General features: G+C 37.8%; 1 protein-coding gene across 1 annotated transcript in view; it reads right to left on the bottom strand.

Moving 5' to 3' along the window:
* Positions 1 to 21,713, bottom strand: part of CC2D2A (coiled-coil and C2 domain containing 2A) — a 56,335-nt gene that overhangs the window by 3,071 nt on the left and 31,551 nt on the right. Inside the window, exons 19-29 of the mRNA XM_010297191.1 lie at positions 20,383 to 20,474; positions 18,091 to 18,258; positions 16,484 to 16,589; positions 13,265 to 13,374; positions 13,053 to 13,149; positions 11,664 to 11,762; positions 8,959 to 9,135; positions 4,998 to 5,201; positions 4,422 to 4,511; positions 3,496 to 3,609; positions 1,824 to 1,958 (exon numbers count right to left, since the gene is read on the bottom strand). Coding sequence (XP_010295493.1) covers positions 1,824 to 1,958; positions 3,496 to 3,609; positions 4,422 to 4,511; positions 4,998 to 5,201; positions 8,959 to 9,135; positions 11,664 to 11,762; positions 13,053 to 13,149; positions 13,265 to 13,374; positions 16,484 to 16,589; positions 18,091 to 18,258; positions 20,383 to 20,474 — 1,392 coding nt within the window. The remainder of the gene's footprint in view (positions 1 to 1,823; positions 1,959 to 3,495; positions 3,610 to 4,421; positions 4,512 to 4,997; positions 5,202 to 8,958; positions 9,136 to 11,663; positions 11,763 to 13,052; positions 13,150 to 13,264; positions 13,375 to 16,483; positions 16,590 to 18,090; positions 18,259 to 20,382; positions 20,475 to 21,713) is intronic.

Below are 21,713 nucleotides of genomic sequence, written 5' to 3'. Positions count from 1 at the left end.
CCTGCTGAATCTTGTTTTCTCTGGTATTTCCTTTTCAATGCCTCATCTACTGTGCACTGTGGCAGTTTTTATGCTTTCAGAAAAACCTGCCTTCAGCAGCAATGTGGTGTTGGATTACAGTATACTCCAGAGTTTCTTCTGCTGAGCTGCCTTTCCCCTTCTCTGGACCACTACACATCTTTTTCTGAATTCTGATAAAATTCTTCCAACGGCCCAGCACAGTGCAGCTGGGGCTGTGATGCCTGGTAGCCTGTTGGACCCCAGCACCAGTTGCTATTTCAAGCTTATGATGCAGAAGACAAGCAGATACTTCACATGCATGCTCAGCTTCTATGTATATTTTGTCATCAAGGGGAACTGCATGTCTTGCAATCCACTTCTTTATCGACATTCAGTTTGGTCTGTGTTTGAGCATAGCCTGAAGCATACAAGCATTGAGTCTTCTTGTTCAAAATAATAACCTTTAAATAACTACTGCTAAGGCTGTGAAATGTACCAATAATTAATATGTAAATGTACTAATTAATATGTAACCTCTAGCAACTGATGGTTCTGTGTACAACCTATATGACACAGCATGGCTAGGTTTTTTTTCTCCCTGTTGAGTAGGAAGTGGCAGCACCCCTGCTCAGAGTCACAGGGAGACTGAAGGGTGTTGAGCTCTGTTCAAGGTTAGCTGATTAGCTTGTCAGTGCCAGTCTTTAGTTGCTGCTTCCAGCCATCAACAATTACATTACGTTTTTCTTAACTGTAGGTTTTTAGTACTACTGCCAAAAAAAAAACCCCAAACCTAAATACATTCAGCCACTCCCCAGAACACTTTCCATGAAAGACACTTCAAAGGACTTCTCCAGGTATGTTTTCAGTACAGAAGATGAAGGCAAATGTTTGCTCTATTTTGGTGCACAACAGAAGCCTGAGTCAGTGTTTCCAAAACACTCAGGAGCAAATTTTTAAACTCAACTTCCAGTTTTCATTCAACTAAATCTTAACGATTCTTTTTTTAAACTCGCCTTCTGTTTCCTCAGGTTCAGACTTCCACACATCTCTCTACCTCGCCCTCATGTCCCCACTTCTGTCCCAGAAGCTGCGAGCGTCGGCCTCCAGCTGAGTGAGGGCATGCTGCTGGCCAGAAACTGCCCAGGGTTTCTGTTCCTCCCAACACGGGCTCAGCTCTGCCCTATTCTGTGGCCTTTGGTTCACCTGCCCTGAGCTGCACAGCTCTTGTGATGCCTCCTCTCTCCTCTGCCCCCCTGCTCGCTCTCAGAGGGCTTCCAGCTACACAATTGGAATGGTATATTGTGAACAGGCAGGCACTAGTATTACCTGTATTTTACAGCAAACAAACAGCCAGGCAAAAAACCCCCACACTGATTTTGTGCCTTGTAATGCCAGCTCTGTGTTTTGCACATTGGACCATTCAGGGCTGTGCCTGCCATTATGTATGCAGTTCTAGTGACTCCTTCCAAAAATCAGTTACATTTCACCTATTAGCTTTGCTGAATTACTAATCCTCAACTAAGCAGTGGTAAACTGAACATATTCTTAGGCCATACAAGTTGGAAAACATGTAAGTAAAACGCAGTAACAAAAATTATATGAATGGATGTCATGATCCACCTAAATACTGATAAAAAAAAAAATCTTTCTTATTTGTAGAATTTAAAGTAGGTTTTTCAGCTACTTAAGATTGAATAAAATCACTAACATAATGACAACATAAATATAGTTACATTGATGAACAAATGATGCATAGGTCAAGAAAACTATCAAGTCATCAGCTTTTATGTGTATAGAAATGTGACAGGACTGGGTACACTTACGTTATCACAGCTGATCAGACAGTACACATTTTGTAAGGGGCAGAAAGTATCATACTGCCCATAAAAACATCCAGTACTGGGATTCCAAATTACATACTGACTTTGTTCCAAAGTTAATACATATGCAGTTGGTCCCTAGGAAGAAAGAAAAGTATGAGAAAAATGTTTTAAAACTGCCTAGAAAGACAGGATGCTTTGTATTATTTGGAATATGAAATTTTCACTATTGAGATTAATAGTACTTTCTGGGGCAAACTGGGTGAAAGATTTTACAGGTTCATTATAATTCAACCAACTAACGCTTACATAATAATGTATTTTGTGTCTCTCATATGGCAGAGAAATGTTGGACGTACACAGCCCCAAGCCATTCTTAACATACAGATTCTGAAAGTCGTCTTGGTTCAGCTACGAACCGATGCGAAATTCCGTATACAGGAATGTTTAATGCATGCCATTTCAGTATCAGCAAGTCTGTCTTGGCGACTGCCACAGCTCTCATCCACGGGCAATCCCTTGAGCTGAAGGACTGCAGCCCAAGGCAGCACACTTTATGACACATCATCAGCTTTCCCTTGTACAGGCACATAAGGAATTTCACAGCTATCTTTTTATATTCTCTATCAGCAACCCCTAAACTGCTCTTCTGTTGTCTTGTTATCTCCCCTATTTTCCAGGCACCTCGAAATACCTGCAATAATAATAAACCATTCATTTTATGCTGTTTAAGGACTACCATCTCCATCAGATTTGGAGTGGAAGTGATGTACCTGAGTACCTGTTCCCGCAGCATCCAAGAATGTGCTGAAGAAACTACTCGACACAGATTTTTAACAAAATTCTGTTCAGCAAAACTTACATATGTGCTTGGTAATTTAAAATACTAATGGTGGAAATATGCATTATAAACAGTCTTGCCATCTCTTTGAAAAGAGCAGTATTGGTTACTTAGAAATCTGAGTGCTCCCCTGAGAACAAATGCATCTCCTAAAGGGGCAAGAGAATCTAAATGGTTTAGTTCTAAGATTGCTGCCACAGTGGCCTCACAGCAAGACAGGGTACCCAGCAGCCCAAGGCAAAGCAGACTGCCTAACCTGCCTGTACCACAGAAGGCAGATGAAGATTGACTGCTCGAGCCTGAACAGATCCATCATTACTCTTGCTGCAGCTTTGCCATCAGCTGGAGAGAGAATCAAGGGATGTGTACGTACCAGTAAGAATCCCTTGCAAGCCCCTAACCCTCTCCTGCCACCTCTCAACCTTTACCCAATCCCACCCAAACTCTGTCACAGTCTGTGTACTCACAACTCTGACACTGTGCATGGACTGTCTCTATTGCCTTTGTCCTGGACAAACCATTTATACAAGCTAAAGTCCAATCAAGGTTTACAGATGCTTGGCATTGTGCTGTGAGGATGACAGCTACTACCAGATTAAGCATGGAAACATTGGTCCAGAAAAAAAACCAAAAGCAGATTATATTTATACTAAGATACACTTTCAACTCTTCCCCCCCCCCCCCCCCCCTCCTGGAAAGACTCAGTTCCAGCAGCACCAATATCTAAACTTCCTGGAAAAACATGCCAGCAAGAAACTGTTCTATCCATTGGCGGGAATCAAAGACTTAGAGAATAAAAGTTAATATTCAGACCAAATAAAAAAATCCTCTTACCTCAGGAATAGCATTTCCAATGATAAGCCAAGCTTTTTTCCCCATACCAAGAAAATAATTACACAAGAGCACGGCATGTTCTTCCTCATCTCCCGCCAGAAGATAAAGAAATTGCTGATTGAGATAGATAAAAAAAAAAAAAAAAAAAAAAAGTCTTTCTATGCAGTTATTAACTGTGTTTTCAATTTACAACATTTAATAATATTTCTTAACACTCCTGAAGCAAAAGAGTCATCTCAGATCTTTGCGACTGATCTTTATTGTTTATCGGGCACTGCTTCACCATGCAGGATGAAGAGTGAGTGCTGTGAAAATCCATGATGCAGATCTAAGATTTTAGCACAAGAACCAAAGTCTTCGTCTTTTGAGTTATTCCGAATTTTGCAGAAAAGTTCTGAGATGGTAAAAACATCATCTATGATTAACTTAATGTCTGCTGTTATTCTATAGATGACAGGATTTATTTCTATGTGACAAAGAATGCTAATCTCCCATTATTGCTGATGTTGCATGCAATGTTTTTTTCTCTACTTCCTTGGAATTGCAATGACCAATTTTAAGTCTTGTTTTTAAGTCTTGATCAATCAGTATCCCTTCAGTTGTGCATGACTAGCCATTTTGGATTGTTTTATAACTGAAAAAAAACAGGAAAAACTTAAAGCCCTAAGCATTCTTCAAGTCAATCAACTGCAACCTATCGAGGATAAAAATTTTGGCTCATATCAGGATGAGCAACTTTTCTCAAGGTTTGAAATAAATGGCTTATAAAGAAAAATAGTCCTCACAATAATAGAATCACAGAATAATTTAGGTCTGAAGGGACCTCAAGAGTTCATGTAGTACGAACTCCTCCCAGAAGCAGGGGCTGCTAGGAAGTTACATCACATTCAAGAGGATAAAGAACTCCTGTTTAGTGCATCACTTACGTCTGATGTACTCCATAAATCACAAATTCCAGCAAATGACACACTATCTGGCAAAAAAGGAATCAAAGCCACATATCGAGCCACCAATTCCTGCAAGAAAACAAAATAGAGCAGGTCACGCCTTCCATTCATGACACAGATATGTAACAACAGATATATTATACCAGATGTGAAGCATAGTGCTGTTTCCAGAGATATCAATGACAAAACACTGACTAACCTCACTACAGTAGCAGCCAGCTCATTTTAGAATTTATATCAAAGACTAATATGATTTATTTCCATCGAGGTTTGGCATAATTCTTTGTCTTTTAAAGAACAATACTCATTAATGTACCTATTTTTTTTTCCAGAGAAGATAATTACATTTTTCCAGCATCGTTATGGATAGACTTACTGTGTATCACATGCAGTCATTACTAACTTTATTTTGTATCTCCAGTTTTTCCTTTATGAAAAGCGTAGCTATACAGCAAACACATAAAAATGTTATGTGCCTGCGTGCACGTGCACATGCAACACACCCATTCTGAAATCTACATCCCAGAAAATTCACTATCTTTTCTAAGTACTTACTGCTGCTGTTTGAGAACTATTTGGGACAGCATCAAGAAGCTCCTGTGGTGGATTCAGAGGTTTGATATATCTGGTAATAAAAACTGTTTTCCCATTGAGGTCAATTACAGTTGTTAGGCATTGGCGGCTTGGAAACTTTGACGTACATTCAGCTTCATACTTTGCTGCTGCCTGGAGCAATTTCTCATCTTCTTCGGTATCAAACTTCAAAAGACAGTAGAATTTATATAAAAATAGTTTTATTTAGAATTTGGGCTTAAGTCTTTACTATGTTTGGCCTTATTTCACCATTTATATGAGCAAAAAAGGAGTGCAAAATTATTTCCTAATAGCATTTTGAACTTGCCTTGTAGTATATAGTTTGGCTCACAGATATATAAAAAAGATCAAGGTAGTGGAAAATCAGGCAATTTGCATTTACTTATGAATGCACATAATAACCTGTAGCTATAGCTGGCTTTATTAAAGCATTGAAAATGTAGTGAATGTTATGGCCAAGTAAAACTGCAGGGATGAGTATGTAACACCACATGTTAATTCAAAAGGTAAACAGTTACGGTTAGGTACTAATCCTACATGCTATTCACATCACATTCCATTAACCAATGGTTAAGTTAACAAAGAGTTTGTTAACTGCAAATCCACACTTCATTTCCTATGAATAAATACTGCGATAACCCTGCACAATGCCAAAAATATTTGCAGAGAAGGTCCAAGTAATTTTTAGACAAATCCTTGTAACTCAGGCTTGTCTAAAATTTTAACACTTTTAGATGAGATTTTACAGAAGCAAATCTAGGACTCAAAAGCACATATTAACTACATAACAATGACAATTATTTGCTCACGTCACCCAAGATGTCATCTTGTAAAGGTCTTATGATCAGTCAAAATATTTTTTTTAATCTACTTAGAATCCCTAATATATTTCCAGTGGTGCTGAGAATTAAAGCTCATCCTTCATAATGTTTTTCTTCAAAATAAACCACTTTTTCGTTTGTTACCCTTCTTCCCAAACTAACCAGAGGTGGAACAGCTGGGTAGGGCCCTGCAGCGAGACCTCCAAGTCAGCAGAGCAGGCACACAGCAGTGATTCTTCTCAACCATAATTAACGGCCGAAATACACAGCCTCTGGCACTTTGTACATGTAAATGTAGTAATTCACTGCAAATATTACTGACAAATAAACAACTACTAAGTCAGAGTCAAGTAACTGAAAGTGCAAAAAATTGCTGAATGGCACAAAAATCAAAATCTTAAACAGGGAACAAAAGTTCAACTGATTAAGCTTAACTCAACTGATTTAATTTATTAATAGTGTACCTTCTTAAGCATTTCATTCATCTAAATAGAGATTCAGGAAGGACAGCAAGAAAGAGAGGAAAAATAGGTAAAGAAACAAAATAAAGTATTACCATCAAACTAATGTTAAGTTTAGCATCCTAGAACAATACACACGTATTTCAAATGACTTAACTATAATAGGAACAAAGGATAGCAAAAATATTGTTAGCTTCTGTCATTTTATGCCAAACACTCTCTATAATAAGTATATGTGTTGCATTTGGGGAGTTGCAGTACAAAATTAGAACTTTTTCAGTCACAGTTAGAATAGATACACCTGTCACTTTAGTAGCGTTTTGATGTACAGATTTCATTAGATACACACCACCTAAAATAGAACAGTCTCTTAATGAATTTGGTCTTGCTTTACTTAGCTTCCTCTAACGTGAAACTATATTTTATTGTTTTCTATTTATATTGTTTTGAAAAAAATGGATTATTTGAAAATCTTGTACAATGTTTGCTAAAGAAATAATTTCGTTTGGCCTAGTATCCAAGGTAAACAAATCATCTGCTGCTACGTAAAATTTTTGTAAGATTTAGAAAAATCTCTTAAGTCAGAGAGTGAACAAATATCTGGCAAAACTCCTACCTATTTATTAATCACAGCTATCTTTTTCACTGTTCTTCACATTTTAGAAAACAGATCTTATGTACCAATAGTTTTCTTACCTCAGCAACATTTTTTTATTCCTGGTTTTACTTTCAAAGCACTTCAGTAGCAATGCATTACTTTTTGGTACAGTTTAGCTTTGATAGAATCATAGAGCAACCCAAGTTGGAAGGGACCTGGAAAAACCATCTGGTCCAACCTTTGTGGGAAGGGCACCCCAGATAAGATTACCCAGCACCCTGTCCAACCTCATCTTGAAACTTCCAGTGATGGGGACTCTACCATGTCCCTGGGGACATCATTCCAATGAATGATGGTTCTCATTGTAAAAAATTTCTTATATCGAGATAAAACATCTCCCAGTGCAACTTGTACCCATTGCCCTTTGTCTTCTCAGGGTGGCTTCTTGTGAGGAGAAGCTTTGACATACAATATTTCTCGCTACTTAGAACAGGACTTATTTCCCGTCTTGTGATTTAGTGTTCTATGATTCTTCGCTGCATCTTCAGAATGGAAGGTACTTCAGTCTCTTTCTAGTTCTTTATGTCTCAGTTTTGGCAAGGATCAGTTAGCTTCTACCATCATATTTGAAATGAAAGACAACTTATGTCAGAAAGATCTATGACTTTAATAAAATATGCTGGTTTTTTCCTGGCTGAAGTGTTCAAATCAATTCTAAATATAGCTACCAAACTCCACCATTTTACTATGCATTAATACAATACATAACATTTTGGTAACTAAGCAGCAAACTGCATCTACACAAGACATTCTGAACATTTGCTCATTATTTAAAGAGGTCAAGATTTGCAATATATAGTCCATAATATTTTACAATAATCTCACCCATTATTTGAATTTCTATGAATTTTCTTTTAAAACAGTACTGGAGACAGGTCTTTCTATAAGCAGAGCTATGTTTCCTTACAAATTCAGTACATTTTTTTCCCAGTAACTAATTACTATATGTGAAGATTAAGACTCTGTTCAAGAAACTCTTGAATAAGGTCTCATCTATTAAATATGCTTCAAGGCTGCTAAGTTTATATTTATGGTTTAGAGTCCTAGTAACAATCTTATTCAAATTCATAAACCTTAGAAGGCACCCATGAACTTTATTAATCTTTATTTTCAACAGTACTAAACTGTAACAATTCCCACAGTACTGCATGAGAGCAAGAAAACATATGAGTGGATAATTTCCAAGACCATAATTTAAAAGGGAAAAAGGTTTTTAGATGCATCATACAGTTTTATATTTCTACTGAAAAAGAAATTACGTAACGACAGACCTTTCTCTCCAGTTCCTGTTTGTCTCTAATAAATGACCTGTGTGGCACTGAATTGGAAAAGAATGAACTTGCTGCTGTTTGTGCATGAAAAAGATACATCCTTGCTGAATGGATCTCAAAATCACTGCATAATGTTACATAAACTAGCAAGCTGTTTGCAGATTTTAACTACATATTGTTGCTGTTAGGGTAAGGCACTTCGGCTTTAGTAAAATAACTGAAGAAATAACAGCTGCTGTTTAGAAATAATTATCTTCAAATCTGAAGGCATGCATGAAGCTGTAAACAATGAATGCTGTATTTGAATAGTATAAACACAGAAGCAAGAAAATACTATGTTTGCACCTGCCACCTCCTTTTTGTCCACTGTTCACAAATACTCACATGAATACTTTATTGTTTACAGAAGTAAATAGGAAAATTATATGCTTACAGATAATGAATGCAAATATGCTTTCTATTAACACAGGAACTAGATACCTGGTGAAAGTTATTTCTCATGCATTAAATGTTCATCTGACTTAATGGTGCATCCAATTAAATTGAACTTAGCTAAAATATTTGAAGTAGAACACTCAGAATTTGTATTAATGTGATTCTGTACTTGTATTCATGTCCTTCGGTACACTAAGCATACCTATTTATATGCACCTCAAGAACTGCACCACGGGAAACAAAAAGCAAGAATATGATGAATTACTGATTAGTTACCTTTTCTCTGACTGACTCTCCAGGAATGAGCTGTGGTTCAATGGTAATAAACAGTGTTATATACGAGCCCTCACTCATATTTCGCACAGAATCATAACCTCTCTCGACTCCCAGGTTCTTTTCTTTGCTGTAGCCAAGGAGGACTGGAGGAATATCCACCTTAAATGTACCATCAATCTACAACATATACAGAGAAATATTTCTCATTAGAAGCAAAAAAGCAAAAACCTCCTTCTCAAATACATTTGTTTCTTGTATTCAAATATTTTATTCCTTTCACTTCTTTATTACTCTGAATTACAGAGCAATAAAATGAGAGAATATGACATACATACTGATTAACTGTGAGGAAAACATGAAACATCTTGGATTTCAGCCTCTCTTGCATATTACGGACACTACTATTTAATGTAATGGAAATCGTACACACTAGTTCTTAGAGAAAGAGAGACTGCTGTTTCAAAGAAAAACAATGAAAGGCTGGCAATCTCCACATGGCACCATTTACCTGGAAAAATGACAAAATGGCCAAATACAGGTTGCAGGACTCTGCTTCTGAAGGCAGCATCACACCAACAGGCCTTTTCCTATGTTTCAGTGATATGGGAAAGATGCTCTAGCATCTCACAGATGGACACCTTCCATGCAGAAGCTGCTGATGCTTTTTGGGTGCAACTGGAACTGGGCCCATTCAGCCAGCTTCCCCATGGAAGAGTGCTCTGATAGACTCACCAGCCCTTTGCACCTCCTTCTGCCACCACAAACAGAAGATAAGGCCTTTCTGAAAGGTTGGGTCAGATGACATGCCCCACGCTTGCTTGGGCAAGTCTCAATAGTAGAAGTACATAGCTTTAAAAGAAAAGCAAGAAGATTAACCTCCTAATTTGGGCAGAATTCAGATGACTACCATCAGGAAGGACATCTTCAGTGGATGTGGAAGATGAACAGATGACTCACTGGGCTGGCCATCAAACAAAATTAAGAGATTAAGAACAAAAAAATTAAGAACCAAATTAAGTTTTGACGAGGAGAAAACTAAACAAATCACTCAGAATTTCTGTTGCACTACAGTAGAGCAGGATGAAGAAATGCTTCATTTGCTACTGAAATTTAATTGCTAGATGCACCTTGATATAACTGCTGGACTGATGAGGCTTTTTCAAATTCAGTAAGAAACCCCATTCAAGTGAAAAGAATCTCTGATGCTGGGAAGATGTATGCAGGCACTTGTACTATGCTTAGGGAATCACAAACTGCAACACCTCTTCAAAGAGGCTCAGGGGTGCATCTGACAGGAATCCTGGAGTTACGCTGGTTCTACAACAGAAAGATTGGTACGCCAACAAGAAGCATGAAGAACGGAGGTTGACATCAGTATTGGCAATCCTCAAAGATGGGTTACATGCTGTGTCCTTCACTATGTATTAGTAAGCAGTCTGCTAAAATGTCTAAGTCTGCCCATTAAGTCTCTCAGGACTGTGAGCAGACACACTTCTCGGGTGAATTTCACGCATTCAGCATGGAACATTTCCCTAAAGAGCGTAAAGATCTTGTTCCTTCTTGTTTGTTGACCTACAACAACAGTGGTCATATTACGTGACATAGTCTGCACAGGACAGCCAAAGACTCATGAAAAGAAGGCTAGACCTTCTTCCTACTTACATCTTCTTTAAGGCAATGAGAGCTGCTCTCTATAGGGCACCACAACCTTCAAGGACCTAAATTCATTGATTAACCTCCCAAGCTGAAGACAGCATATTAGTAATGATCTAGCAGAAGCAAGTGGACTAGTACTGGTAAGACATACACTGCCCAAAATTTCTCAGCAATGAAAAGAATTCCATGCTTTTTTGAATCCCATGACAATTATGTTCTGTTATGTCTTGCAAGCAAAGAGCCCAAGAACTGCACTTACTTACATTAAATGAGACTCCTACAAGACTTAACCTCCATCTAAAGAATCCAGGAGGCCCACAGTATGTCTTAAAGCCCTTAAGGTTCTGGGTAGTTCCCCATATAGCCAGAGAAGAGCAAATTAATGCATCATTAGGTATGCAACTGATGTCAGAATCTTCATGAAGTAAGAAACTGAGACTTTTGTGATAAGATGACCTGTAGAAAAAGAATCCTATAGCAAGATTACAATATGATAGGACTATTGATGTAAGAATTGCATGTTTTACTATTACTGCCATGACTAACTGTTGATATCTCTTGAAGAAAGCTTCTCTTGAAAAGTTCTAAAAACGCATGAAAGAAGGGATTGGGAGAGGCAAAGGTGAAAATCTGGTGATTCACAAAAAGTGTGAAAAAAGAAGTTAGGTCAAGTTTCCTATCAACTATCTAGGTGATATTCCTATTCCTAATTCACCTATCTAAGCTGTGCAATACCAGAGATCTCAAAAGCCACTGACAAAACCATCTAAAGAATTTGCACTTTTAACCTCATTACTGAGGTGGCATTGTCAGTGTAGAAGTATATTTGTCTCTCTCTTCTCCCTTCAAGACACTGAACTTACTGACAAATACTCCCCAAATTTGAAAAAAAAACCAAGCCAGTGGTTTCAAAGACATTTTCAAATAATTCCATAAAAATAAACTAACAAGTATAGAGAACATCATTAAATCAGACGTTCCATTACCTGTCTCCTTCCATTCTCCAGTTGTGTATTTTAAGAGATTTACTCAAAGTTATTGATACTTACCCTCGCTTGAAAATATATGGTCGTAAATGGAATCTTAACACATCCCAGCCAGTGTCTCTCAACATGAGTGTGGATTTCACTTCCTCTTTCACGATCATCCTATTAAATAGTTGCCAAACATAAAGCTTTGTGAGACAACTTCATTACCTTTAATTAATTCAAAAAGTCAATCAAAGCATTAATAAAAATTCTGTATTGTTTTAATAATTTACTATAGTATCAGTTGAATTAATGGTATTGCAATTATTATTCTGCAGGCCTTTCAAGCATGCCAGGTGCTGAACAAGTACAAGAATGTCATGGTCCATGATACAATGTGCTTGCACTTCAGGGTTCAAGTCCTGTATAACCTGTGATGGAGAACTGAAAAATCTGACAAGGAGTCCACAAGAGGCTTCTCAGACAAAGTAAATTAAGCTCTGGTTTTCCAATTAAATATTTTACCAGTGTTTAAAAAAGCTTTTTCAAAGTAAAACTGTATGAAAATGGAAGTGGAATGGAAGTACTGTTTTCATGTGTATTGCCTATCAGGGATTTCCAAATCTAATACAATCAGCCTACAAGTTAGCTAAAAAAAAAAAAAAAAAAAATTTCTCTAAACGCTAGAGTGACATCTGAGTTCCGAGACTGTATCCTTCTTCCTTCTGCTTCATCAAATACCATTTCAGTTTTGAGGACAGAGTTCTGTTCTCAGTGAAATGTGTGCATTATTTATTTTTGAGTTCTATGTTCAAGGATGTTGAGTGCTGCTATTTTTGTGCATGCTGAACTGACTGGGAAAGCTTTCACTGGTTTCAACAGGGGAAGGAGTTATGCCAACACTGAGAGCTTACACAAATTGTCTTGATACTAGCACTAGCAAATTTTATCTCATTCCAAAGAATTAATATATACATCCAAAAAATGTTTTTTTTTTCCACCAAACAGCTTGTAAAACAGGATGAGACAGAGCTTAAAAAGATAGTTAATAAAAAATACAGGAATGGGGATCATTCATCTGGAATTTAGTAGAAAATTTTGATTTAAGTTTAAGAAGAACAGAATTCAGATTAGAGTTCATATGCTGCCTCTCAATTTTAGTATCTCCAATTTCATTAAATATCAGGAAAGCAGATTACATACACATGCTCAACTCTAGCAGCAGATTATATAGTACAAGCTTAATTTGTATAGACAAAGGTTAACACCATAAAGATTGCTCCCTCTAACACTCTTACAGTATTGACTAGATATAAAATCATAAGGAATGACAAAATAGAGAAAAAAGAGGCACAGAAGGATGAAAACTGTTATTTTGTCTTATTTTGTTGTTATTTAAATCTTATTTTGTCAACTTCAAAACCCCCAAAATACCCTGTAATTTACACCGTCCTTCAATTATGAACTCACCTCTACAGCATCATGAAGTACTTCATCAAAAACATTAATGAAGACTTCATCCTTCACTGACTGCAAACTGTGCGTGCTGTAGTCACCATTAGGAGCTCTGAAAAGGTTTAAACGAAAACCTGATTTGAACAGAGCAGGAAAATTGAAATAAATTTGCATGCTCAAATTAAATTTTTATTACTCAGAAATAATTTGGTTTCATTTTGTCATACCTAAATGGAAGCTCAAGTTCCTCATTCCAGTTGGGGTTTGGACCCTCTGCTGTTGTTGTCCGGCAGACTGTTCGCTGAAAAGAAACTTCTACAAAAGGACGGACTAAAACCTATAAATAGAGATTGAAACAAAGGAAACAGACCTCTATAACTATAGCCCATTGACAAAGGCTTCTTACTCCAGCTACACAAGGCATCATGCTCGCAGGCTCTTGTCCTGCTGGTGGACTTCAGCCACCCCAACATCTGCTAGAAAAGTAGCATGGTGAGCTGTAGGCAATCCAGGAGACCCCCGGAATGCATTGAGAATAACTTCTTAAACCAGGTAATAGACAGCCCTACCAGATGGGATGCCATACTGGACCTGTTGGTCACCAATGCATGTGAGCTGATCAGTGATGTCAAGATCAGAGGCAGCCTTGGGCTGCAGTGATCATGCACTGGTGGAGTTCGCAGTCCTGAGGGATATGGGGCAAGCAAAGAGTAGTCAGGATCCTGAATTTTAGGAAAGCAAAATTCCAGCTCTTTAGGGAGTTAGTCAATAGGATCCCCTGGGAAACTGCCCTCAGGGGACAAGGGAGCAGAACAGAGCTAGCAGATCTTTAAGGATGCTTTCCATAGAGCACAAGAGCTCTCGATCTCCAGGTGTACAAAATCAGGAAAGGAAGGCAAGAGGCCAGCAGGGATGAGTTGAGACCTGCTGGGCAAACTAAAGGGCAAGAAGGAAATGCACAGGCAGTGGAAGCAGGGACAGGTATCCTGGGAAGAGTACAGGGACGCTGCCCGGCTGTGTAGGGATGGGGCCAGGAAAGCCAAGGTGCGGCTGGAGCTGAACTTGGCAAGGGATGCAAAGAATAATAAGGGCTTCTACAGGCATGTCAGCCAGAAAAAGAAGGTCAAAGAAAGCGTACCCCCTCCCCCAATGAACAAGACTGGCAAACTGGTAACAACAGATGAGAAGGCTGAGGTGCACAGCGACTTCTTTGCCTCAGTCTTCACTGGCATTCTCTCTTCCCACAGCTCTTGAGATCCTCCTAGCAGCTATGCTAAGGCACATAGAGGGCAGGGAGGTGATTCGAGACAGCCAGCATGACTTCAGCAAGGGCAGGTCCTGCCTGACCAAGCTAGAAGCCTTCTGTGATGGAACAACTACATCAAGTGAAGAGCTATGGATGTCGTCTGTCTGGACTTCTGCGAAGCCTTTGACATGGTCCCCCACAACATCCTTTTCTCTGAATGGGCGAGATATGGATTTGATGGGTGGACTGTTAGGTGGATGAGGAATTGGTTGGATGGTTGCATCCAGAGGGTAGTGGTCAACATCTCAATGTCCAGATGGAGATCGATGACAAGTGGTAGCCCTCAGGGGTCTGTACTGGGATGAGTACTCTTCATCAATGACATTGGGTCATTGAGTGGGATCAAGTGCACCCTCAGCAAGTTCGCAGATAACACCAAGCTGAGTGGTGTGGTTGGCACACCTGAGGGCTGGGATGCCATCCAGAGGGCCCTGGAGAAATTTGAGGAATGGGCCTGTGTGAACAACAAGGCCAAAAGCAGGGTCCTGCATGACCTAGTATCAGTACAGGCCGGGGGGTGAAGAGATCGAGAGCAGCCCTGCCGAGAAGGACTTGGGGGTACTGGTGGATGAAAAGCTGGACATGAGCTGGCAATGTGCGCTCACAGCCCAGAAGGCCAACATCCAAAGCAGCATGGCCAGCAGGTCGAGAGAGGTCATTCTTCCCCTCTACTCCGCTCTGGTGAGACTCCACCTGGAGTGCTGCATCCAGCTCTGGAGTCCTCAGCACAGGAAAGACATGGACCTGTTGGAGTGGCATTCTGCGATTCTATAAAAATTCATGAGAACATATCAAATTAGACATTTTCATGTATTTAGAAAAAATGAACATATACTTTGTGGAGTTCAGGCTGGTCCAGCCCAGATAAAACTTTAATACACCTGAAATATTGCTCTTCCAAAGTCTCTAAGCATTATGAAGCTTTTAAAAATATTTTCTACGTTAGAATTTCCAAAAGATATGTGTATTCAGAATACTTGACATATTTATATACACCAGCAAAATGACATTTTCTCCTGGGAGTGGGAAAGCTACTGGTTATCTAATCAAAGAAGGCAACTGAAACAGAACATGTGATCCCAACACCAGTGGAAAAAAGTACACTTGTATTCTCTTATCTGTAATCCAAGAAGCCTACTGCTACAATCCTATTTTTCTCTGAAACTGGTCCCTATTACAGATAAGCAACTCCTACTAGACACAACAAAAACCCTAATGTGATTAAAAATGCCTTAATGAAGCATTTCATTAGCATTCAAATGCATATGGCAAAACTTTTTCTACATTTTAAAAAGCAATAATTTCGAAGTAAAATCATAAGAAAAACAGGAGAAAACCCTGAAGGGCTTCCATCTTTATTCAGAAGGATGCTGAGTTTGGTTCTCAATAGCAAGTAAACGTAGTTTCAGTATCAGCCATAAGAATGGCTGTGCTGGTTTAAACTAAGAGTGCACCAGGCCCAAAATTCAGTCTGTGAAAATAGCCATCAGCAGACACATGCAGAAGAATAAGAACAAAGCAGGTATATATGATATTTTCTCCTATTACTCTTCCAGGCTTCACCCATTTTCAGATGAAGGACTTTCCTAAGTCTGCAAAGATTTTTCTGTTTAGTAACTCCCAGTGGATCACTCTTCCAAATACTTGCCCAATACCCACTTCAATGCAAGCAAACCTCTTTAGTCCACAATACATGTAAGCAACTTCTCTGAGCACCTACTAACTGCTGCATGAAGAATCACAACCTTCTCCCTGTTTTGAACCTAACTCCTACCGGCTTCGTTTGACAATGCCTCACCCTTATACTGAAAGAGCTAGTAAACAGTCAATCCCTATCCACAGTCTCTATATTAATCATGATTTTGTGTCTCTCTACCGCATTTCTCCTCCCCTACTCACAGTTACTGCCATTCTGGCTAAAAAGCCCTGCCATTTTTCACTGTAGAGTAGCCATTCTGTATTTCTGACATCCTTATCACTCTTCTCTGAACCTTTTGCAGCTTTACTATCATTTTGGAGATCAAGGAGTGGGCAAGCCAACATCACGAATAAGATATCTTTCTGATGGTAAATGTTACCGTCTGTGGCAAAGATGAATGCTCCCAACTTCACATAAGGAAATGTTAGTTTTGTAATATACCTGATTGAATGCCCAATCTGGGCTATCAGTTGGACTCTGAGCTGACGGAGAGGCTGCAAACATCTCATTAAAGGACCTTGAAGATTTGGATGGTTGTTGAAGCTTGCTACAACAGGAAACAGACGACAACAAAAATGACAAAAAAAAAGACAAGACAGAGAACACATCACAAAATATGAATCCCTCACATTCTGTACTATCCAAACAGAATTTTGGAAATACTTCTGATATTTTTATGTTATGACTTCAACTTTGGAAAGATATTTATTCGATCAAATAACATGAAAAGAATGCCAGAAAGGGGTACCGAGTGTATAGATCTTGTAAGCCTCATTGCAAAAGAGTGCTTTGTGCCTGGAGGCTCTCTTTCCTGAAGAGCTTATCAACCCCAGACTTTTTTTTTGCCTTGCCTGTACAATCTCCTTGAGCTACAGGTTTTTCATTTTAAGGAGATGAATCCCCACAGAATTCATAAACAGTGTAAACTTCGTGGTATCCAGGCAAGGCCTTTATGACAAAATTAAACCCATATGAATATTACACAATGGGTAACCCATGAGTGAAATAAAATAAATTTTAATATGTTTATTTTTATAGTGTTTCCACATAGCTTTTGTAATAACACCACAGTAGAGATTATAAAAGAATAACTATTCATGGAGAAAGCAGTGCAAAATAAGATATCATATAATGCAAAAAGGCTGGGAGGTTTTTTAGTTATTTGTGTAATACTGATAATGAATTGAAATTTTCATCTTTTCCTTCCTGTCAACATGTTTCTAATGTGAATTGCTTTTCTCAGTATGAACTTACTTATTTACAGGAATCCAACAGAAACTTTGTTATAGTAAAGAGGTAAAACAGCAGAAGATGCTGAATTCTATAGGCACGGTAACTGGTCAGCTTGAAAACACCTCCGAGTTAAATGCAAGGTGTATTCATTTTGGGAGAGAGAAAGAATGCTGCACTAATACATTGCTTCTGGAACTGAATGTGAGTGTTCAGAACTCAAGTACCTCTACATGACACAGCATCACGCAGTGCAGGCATTGCTTCAATGTGCCTGAAGGTAATGGTCACCTTTAAAATTAGTCAGAGCCAAATTAGGCTCAGTCCATTAACTTAAACAAACAGTTCATGAAGGAGAAGACCAAAATGCTATACTCAGGAGGCAAATATAGTATGTCACAATGAAGAACTGGATTTCTCGACTACTTGTTTTTGGCATTTAATTAAGATATGAATTAAAATTGCCCTGAGTATAACTAGCAAGCTTGCTTAAGGTATAATTCATCTGATATTACCAGAGTTATAATGTTGTCAAAGATTTAAGTTATCTTCCAGACAGTTTTTTTCCTCAAGCAGATAAATACAGTTTTTGGTAAAACATTTATTGAATTTAGCAGTTATCGATAAATGATCACACTATTCCACAAACTTACAAAACAGCAGTTCTTAATCACTATTGACAGAAAGATAAATGTATATATGTTTTTATCATGAGGATCAAAACAACACACATGGCTGAATTTCAACATTAGTTGCTTCAGCTGTCCTCAAAACAGCTGTAACCAGAAAATGTACTGGAAACAGACATTTAAACATACCTCATTGCTGGTTTTCTCACTGGAATATCATAAGCTCTAATGACGTTCACTAACAGTTTTATGTCTCCATCTGACAAATTCTGTGCTGTGACCTTCTTCCTTTCTTTTCTTCTTGGCTTTAATGGTCGTTTTGGCTCTGCCAGTTTAAAAAGGCTGAGTCCCAAAATACTAATAATCATAAAACAGATATTTAGTCATTTTTGCATAGAATCCACCATTCTAGTGTTTCCATGACACACATGCAAATTATGCACCAACAGAAAAAGGAAATATATGCTCCTGTTAGTGCCATACAAAACTCTCCGAAATGTCAAAATGTTTTAATTGTTTAGTACAACACAATCCAGTTCTGTCTTATATTTCAGAAATTGTAAGTTAAATGTGCAAAAAGGGGTTTTTTTTTCCAAGACTAGGTAAGATACAAATAAGGCAATGACACGGCTTCAAGACAGATCTAAACTACAGTCCTATAAACAAGGTATCTAGCAGATGACGACAACCACTGTCTGGAATAGGCAAAAAATCTAATTACACAGCTATGTATAACAAAGAGTAGGCTATAAAAAGGAAGCAGAATGAATATGCCACAACATACCCTGGACCCTCAGAACTTATAACCCAAGGCAAAGCAGAACCAAAGGAAAAAAAAACAGGAAAAGAATAAAAAGCAGATGTATGTTTTTACACATCATTGATATTGACTGCAGACATTCCAAAATCTACTTCAAAAACTGCTAGCCAATGGCATTATTACCTTATACATAAAAAAAATCACAGTAATTACTGTTAAAATAACACAAAACCATGAGTTACTGAAATATGTCACTAAGTAGATGCTTTAAACAAATAATGATGTATTTTAAATTCACTAAACGTATAAATTAGCAAACAGAATCCACTATGAATTACTATCAATGATAAGAAAATATCAGTGAAGCATTTGATTTTAAACAACTACAAAAGCTGATTATAGTCTCATTCAGATTTTTCCATTCTGTGTTGTGAAAACACAAACTAAAAAATAGGATGAACTCTTTTGTAAGAGAGCAAGTCTCTGTATCTCCAGCAGATGGGACTCTAGATTTGTACTGCTGATTTGAAAAAGCTTTATCTGTACTTTAAGGGTGCCACATTTACAGTCAACACAAGCAACTTCTACATAAAAGAAAAAATAACTATCTTTCACAACCTGTTTACTTGCACAGATTTTAAGTGAGTGACATTAATTAAGAGTCATCTATGCTGTAATGACTGATAAATGTCAAAATCAACAAGTATGGGATTTGGGACAAAAATTCAAAGAAAGTGCTTAAGTAATAAAACAAATAATAATCTTGAAAGAAGAAAGAAATTATTTCCAAACCCATTAACATTTCTGAAGGTAAACAGCATGTGATGACGTCCAGCAACAGCAAGCAGAAATACATGAGAAGTGTTAAAAAAAAAAAATTACTGCACATTATTTGCCTGGCTTATGTACTGACTCTAAGTGAACATCACCTATAGAATCAGTAGTAGTGTTACCACCAGGGTCTGGAGAACAAGTCTTACAAGGAGCAGCTGAGGGAACCAGGGGTAGTTCAGTCTGGAGAAGGGAAGGCTGAGGGGAGACCTCATTGCTCTCTACAACTATCTGAAAGGGGGTTGTGGCGACGAGGGTGTTGGTCTCTTCTCCCAAGTAACTAGTGATAGAACGAGAGGAAATGGCCTCAACTTGTGCCAGGGGAGGTTTAGACTAGATATTAGAAAAAATTTCTTTTCGGAGAGAGTGGTCAAACATTGGAACAGGCTGCGCAGGGAGGTGGTGGAGTCACCATCACTGGAAGTGTTCAAAAAATGTGTAGATGTGGCACTTCGGGACATAGTTTAGTGGGCATGGTGGTGTTGGGTTGATGGTTGGACTTGATGATCTCAAAGGTCTTTTCCAACCTTAATGATTCTGTGATTCTGTGAATGATTTCCAAATATCACACAAGCGTCAATCTGGCACCAGCTAGGACTATGCTCAGCTCATCAGATCACAGGTTGATGCATTATATCCTGCTAAATCTTATTTACATGCTGTCACATTACTTCTGCCAAAACCAGACTGTGTCTTAAAAATGTTTTTACGCACTTTGTGTGTCAATACACTGTCTGTACATAGTGATTGGAAGTTTATATATTATTTATATATTATACTAAACACAAAATTGCATCAGTTAGTTACATCAATACACTTTGCAAAAAAAGATCAGAGATGGTTTTACATTAATTATTTTGATTTAGAACAAATAAAGATAATTCTCTTACCCCAGGCTGGGAATCTCCTCTTCATTGACAAGGTCAGAGAGAAGGAAATGGTGTTTTGCTATGAGGAAACGGTTTATTACTGATTCTCGAACCTGTGAACAGGGAGGGAGAAGAGCAAAAGTACATTTCTAATACAAACCCACTGCAAATATTAGCATTTGGGCTATTAAATACAAACAAGATGTTCAAATGTACATTCTTTATTTTTTCCCCACTTTTTAAAAGAGTCACGATCCAAGGAAAATTTTCTTTCCATGAGAAATTTCTTCAGAACATAATATAAGCTCATTTTATAAATACAATGATTCTCTAGAAACATATTGGATAGCCAAATATAAGAACATATGAAAGCATACCATCAGAAAATGAAGTCTTATCTGCTCATCATCAGAAACTATCACAACAATAAATGACACTAACAGACATCTCTTTTCCACGTCTAAATGAAGTTGCAGAAAAGGTTGTAGAAAAACCTGTATGGTATTAGTCATGGGGAATAAAAGCAACACTTCGGACTGCAGAACAATCGATGAAGCCTGTATTACAAATATTGTGATTTCAAATAAATGTTTAAAATCCTTAGTTCCTTTCATTTCTATACTGAGGTCATAGACTGAAGCACAGAGATGAAAGTTTTCTCTCTTCTCCCCACAGCTATGTGGAAGCAGGCTGAGAGGAGTATTGCCTTTGTCCTTTTTCCCTACCACTAATGCTAGTAATGCCTTTAGATACTGTGCTATTACAAGATCAGTTGCAGAACAGCAATAACAAATGATTTTCTGCAATACATCTCCCTTTGTTATTTTTCAAAGTTTTTATCTAAGTTATTATCCTTATATCTTCATGTTGAAGTGACAGACCTATAAAGGTTGGATTTCAGAATGAATTGAATTTCAGTTCTGATGTGAGCAATCTAATTTTCAAGCAAATCTGACAATTTATAAAAGTGTAAAGAATCCAAATATTATTTTTAAAAACGTTACTTGCATTTAATCTGAAAGAGTGACAAATAAAGGTACCATAATGTATGTTACTCTGTACTACTATACTATTGTTCAGTGTGCTGCATAAACCATAAGTCTGAGTACACACTTAAATACCATGCAAAACATATGGGGCTGACACAGACATGACAACTTTGTTACAAATAGTTTTTTATATTATCATACTGAATCTGGGCTTTGGCATCTGCCCGGAAGATTTAAATACTCTTCATTGTCTACGATTCTTTTACAAACTGTTCCTTCTAACAGACAATTTTTTTTATCCTACATTAAATCAACCTTATAATCTTATTACACGTTTTGCTGGTAGGCTAGGATTTGATACAC

Source organism: Phaethon lepturus, unplaced genomic scaffold (assembly GCF_000687285.1).
Source record: "Phaethon lepturus isolate BGI_N335 unplaced genomic scaffold, ASM68728v1 scaffold10651, whole genome shotgun sequence".
Lineage (NCBI taxonomy): Eukaryota > Metazoa > Chordata > Aves > Phaethontiformes > Phaethontidae > Phaethon > Phaethon lepturus.
This window is presented reverse-complemented; position numbering and strand designations above follow the sequence as displayed.